Source organism: Mycetomoellerius zeteki, unplaced genomic scaffold (genome assembly GCF_001594055.1).
Source record: "Mycetomoellerius zeteki isolate Tzet28-1 unplaced genomic scaffold, Tzet1.0 scaffold446, whole genome shotgun sequence".
Classification (NCBI taxonomy): Eukaryota; Metazoa; Arthropoda; class Insecta; order Hymenoptera; family Formicidae; genus Mycetomoellerius; species Mycetomoellerius zeteki.
In genome coordinates this window covers 450940-455416 of record NW_017257442.1, presented here as the reverse complement: position 1 = coordinate 455416, position 4477 = coordinate 450940, and the positions used below count along the sequence as shown (strand labels likewise).

Sequence of the window (4477 nt, the reverse complement as noted above, 5' to 3'; positions counted from 1 at the left end):
CACCACTTTCTTCTTTATTTTAAAACGTGTGGATGTACAGACACCTCATATATATTAAACATATGTATATATATATATTATATATTAGAGAATTTTTTATAATATATATATCCTAATTTTTCAATAAATTGTATAAATTTTTATTTTCCAGTCAATTAGATTGATTGATATTGAGTTTGTTCATATGTTTATGTCCTTTTCCAAATATAGATTAAATATCTATTTGATCAATTTAAATTAAGGATCAATTTAAAATATACAAGTACTTATCTATAAGTATTTATTTTTATAAAAAAGTTTTGTTTAGTCAATTTAGTGAGTTTTTATGATTGGAGTAATATTTCACGAATTATAAATAAAATGGTTATGGAATTGATAGTTTATTTTATTTATAATACAACAATTAAGGAAGATTATGCCACAATAAAGGCATGCAATTTTCAGAATTAATGTAAGACATTAACAAAGAAATAAAAAGTTTCAATTTTTTATGAGAAAGATATTTATACTAATTGACTCGTGATGAAATCTAGGAAAGCCGTAACTTTTGTATATACGCCTGGGAAACCTGGCTCAGCGCATTTGAAACCATATGATACTACTCCAACAATATAAAACGTATCTTGATTTCGAGAATCAGAAGACATCATTGGTCCACCACTGTCACCCTGAAAATCATTTCGCATCGTAAGAGAAATGTATTAATAAAATTATATTCTATAAACACCAAATAAGAGTAATATAACATCAATATTAATTTCATACTCAACATAAATATTAAAATATAACTCATGTGTTACATAATATTTACTTTTTTGAGTGTGAAATTATAACATATTGATGTTATGTTATTTTTAGTTGGGGTTTATTAGATTATCTGGCACGTATACAAATTATTAAAGATTGATCCTTCTTTTTTTCCTTTTTACGACTGCTGCCAGATCCGAAGGTTCTTAAATCTTAGTTTTGGAAATTGTTGCATCGCTGCATCATATTTACATATTTATATACAGGGTGACCTGGAGGTGAATTTAAATGGCCAAACTTTGGGAGCGTGTAAGAGATTGATAAACTAAAAGAAAAGGTTCTTGAGAGATAAAAACGAAGCAAAAACGACCATATCTCTAAAGGACTTTTTTCTTAGTTTATCGATTTTCTACACGCTCCCGAAGTTTAACCATTCGGGACACCTTATACATATTACATATTTATTTATTAATACGAGTTTGTTTCTCACTGTATGTTATTAACATCATTAAATAAATAAATAAATAATGAATGTATGCACAGTAAAGATTCGGAAATTGACTGAATTATACAAATTTAGTAAAGCAATTTTACAATAAAAATAATATTGAAATAATAATGTGGTGTAATAATTAAGAAGGCAAAACTTTATTTAAAAATTAGAGAGAGAGAAAGAGAGAGAGAGAAAGAGAGAGAGAGAGAGAGAGAGAGAGAGAGAGAGAGAGAGAGAGAGTAAATCTTTTATTAATTGTTTATCATGATTTTACAATTTCTTTTTTTTCTCTCACCTGACAAGCATCTTTGCCACCTCGAGAATATCCAGCGCATAAAACCCGGTTGTCAATCACCGTTGTCGGAAAATTCTGAAAAGCTTTTTTGCATTGTTCTTGTGTACGTACAGGAACTTGTGTTTGCAAAAGTTGACTGCTTATTGGTCCGTCTGAAAAACAAAAATAACATTAGCAAATTTTAGCGTTTTTTAGAGTAAAAAAGATTATTTGTATATTTGTCATTAGATTATAATTGTGCAAAATTCAATTTATCCCACATTACTTACGAAAATAAGTTGATCCCCATCCAGCAATGAGAGGATATGTCATCTCTAAATCTTTATTTCTGATAAAATCGTCCACTGGAAGGCAAATGGGATGAAGTAGTCCTAAAAGTTTATAAAAGTTTATTAATCTATATTACGAGAAAATATTTGATCTATATTATAAGAAAAAAGAATTTGTATCCTAAAGTAATATCTAATTTTGAAATTACATATCAACTGCAGATATTAATAAATGTATGAAGATAGTTTAATTATGAACGTGACTTTTTGTGTGAATCAACGTGGATTAGTAGACATATTTATACTGACAATAAATAACAGAAGTGTTTGCTCTCAATGCACATCCTATATACATATAGTTGTAACCTCATAGCAATTATTTCTGTCGTTGTGATAATAATATAGTACCGAATAAATATAGTAACGAATGCCATTGCGCAACACATTATTCAAGTATTGTTTATGTGTTAATCAAACGAAAACGTTAAAATTGCCGAAATTTTGTGTAAATTATGTACACAGTTTATTTAAATCGTAATATTGTATGACAAATACTTTTTTTCTCTTTCACAGATTTTTTCACCTCACAAACACGTATTAATGTGTATACTTTAATTCTGAAAAAGGATTTTCGGATCTGTGAAAGATAAAAAAAGTATTTGTTATACAAAAATTACGATTTAATCGGTAATACAGACGGCTTTAGGATTCCCTTAAAGAACAATTATATCATTATAAAAACAAAATAGAATAGAATAAAAAAGCTTACGTGTAAAGGATACTTCATTGGCCGTTTTCAAAACTGCCACATCGTTCGTGTAAGTCTTAGAATTGTACTCGGGATGTACTGTTTTTCTTTCAATGAAATCTTCAAACGGGGTCGCCCCGTCGTTGTTGCTATTCAGATCTAAGTCACCAATACGCACTTTGTACAAATCCGCCCGTCCATAAACGCAATGTCCGGCGGTAAGTACGTGTCGACTGGAAATTAAAGCGCCGCCGCAAAGCCATTTTGGAACGTTTGGATTTTTTGAGTTTGTGTATCCGAGAGCGGTGATCCAAGGCCAAGCACCTGCAAAATTAATCGATTATTGATGGTTGCAACGTAATCAAGTGTTAGAACAATACACTATTCATCTCAGCCACTTTTCTAATTATTTTTGTATATAAATAAATACTAACATTTTAATTATTATACTTGAATTTTAAAATTCTATCAGAATCTATTTGAAATGAAACGTATAGTAATTATTTATATTTCTCAAAATTAATTTATTGGAAAAAAAATTTACTTCTCCAATGATTGTAATATAAAAGGACACTTCAGTATTATTCACAAGGAAAAAGAATATATTATATATAATTGAAATGTGTTCCTGTAAAAAGTATTTTGACATAAACAAGTTTCAAATTTTCTACGATAAATTGAGGTAAACTTTTTTGAAAAAAATTTAGAATTCTGAAACAGTTATATGACAAATAATCGGGAAATGAGTTGGGACTCTGATTGTTCTCTCATAATGCAAAAATCATTCGTACCTAATTTAGCTGGAATGCCACCAACGATTTTATTTAATGTCGCATTACTGTATCCGCAGTAAGGTGGATGCAATGGACCGTATTGAGTGTTCGTGATTTCTTCATGGTTTCCATTGCCTTGTGAGTCATTGTCCGTTTCGCCATTGATGTTGGATGGACAGCAAACCCTAGGATCACTACCTTCAAAGCCGCAAACGGAAGCACGGAGAAAATTGCCTACTTGCGGATTTTGCGGGTCCGATTTCAGGAGATTGAGTAACAATGTACACGATCTGATATTGATGCATGTACCGAGTTGTCCTTCCGGATTTTCGCATGTATCTATCAAAATTCGAATTTATATATATGTAGAGGAGAAGGTGGTATTATGGCCAGTGCATATATTGTGGCCTCCCTTAATATCTCTGCTATTATATAGCGAATCCTAATGATTACTTATGGAATTATTAGTTCAGTAGCTCGCCGTTACACCATGACGCTAATATTACCAATACTCAATAATCAGCACTTGTTATAATGCATTTTTACTTTCAAATATTTCGAAACGTTTCTGAGTTACACTTTAACATTTAATTACATCTACTTCCCCTCACTTTTCTTAAACTTGAACGTATTATCACACGAATATATGTATTTTTGAGCGTGTTATTTGCAATTTAACATTTTCTTTGACTGTATATATTTTGAGTTATGCAAATTTAAACAATACCATGGCATTTTGCTAATGTGGCCCTCTATGGATATTGATTATTCACGATCTCATTTTTGAGATTTTCATATCAAAATAGTTATTTGATAATCAATTGTAGCTCTACTGTTGATCTATAGTTTATATTATGTGTACTATTTTTACTACTGAGATTTTTAGTACTGAGTAGCTTATATGCAGAAGTTATGTAAATGTATATATATTCATTTGCATATATTTTAAAATGTTTTAATTTTTTGTTAATTTTGTAACCAAATACTGTTTTAAACAAAACTAATATTTTAAGGCTATTTTTATGGAAGACCACATTACCACCCATTTTTTTCTTCGAGTCATTATGCAATGTAGCCACATTTTTGTTAATAGTATCCTAAGTAATAAATGTTTCATAACTTTGAGCCCAGAATCGATTCAACAACATTTTA

At 29.7% G+C, this 4477-nt stretch overlaps 1 protein-coding gene across 2 annotated transcripts in view; it reads right to left on the bottom strand.

The window, feature by feature from the left end:
- Window positions 1–466: 466 nt before the first annotated feature.
- The window catches only part of LOC108726885 (venom protease), an 11203-nt gene continuing 7192 nt past the window's right edge, over window positions 467–4477 (bottom strand). For both annotated transcript variants that reach the window (XM_018454705.1, XM_018454704.1), the window contains exons 3-7: window positions 3344–3664; window positions 2574–2876; window positions 1805–1906; window positions 1536–1687; window positions 467–668 (exon numbers count right to left, since the gene is read on the bottom strand). In XM_018454705.1, coding sequence (XP_018310207.1) covers window positions 504–668; window positions 1536–1687; window positions 1805–1906; window positions 2574–2876; window positions 3344–3664 — 1043 coding nt within the window. In that variant the 3' untranslated portion in view covers window positions 467–503. The remainder of the gene's footprint in view (window positions 669–1535; window positions 1688–1804; window positions 1907–2573; window positions 2877–3343; window positions 3665–4477) is intronic.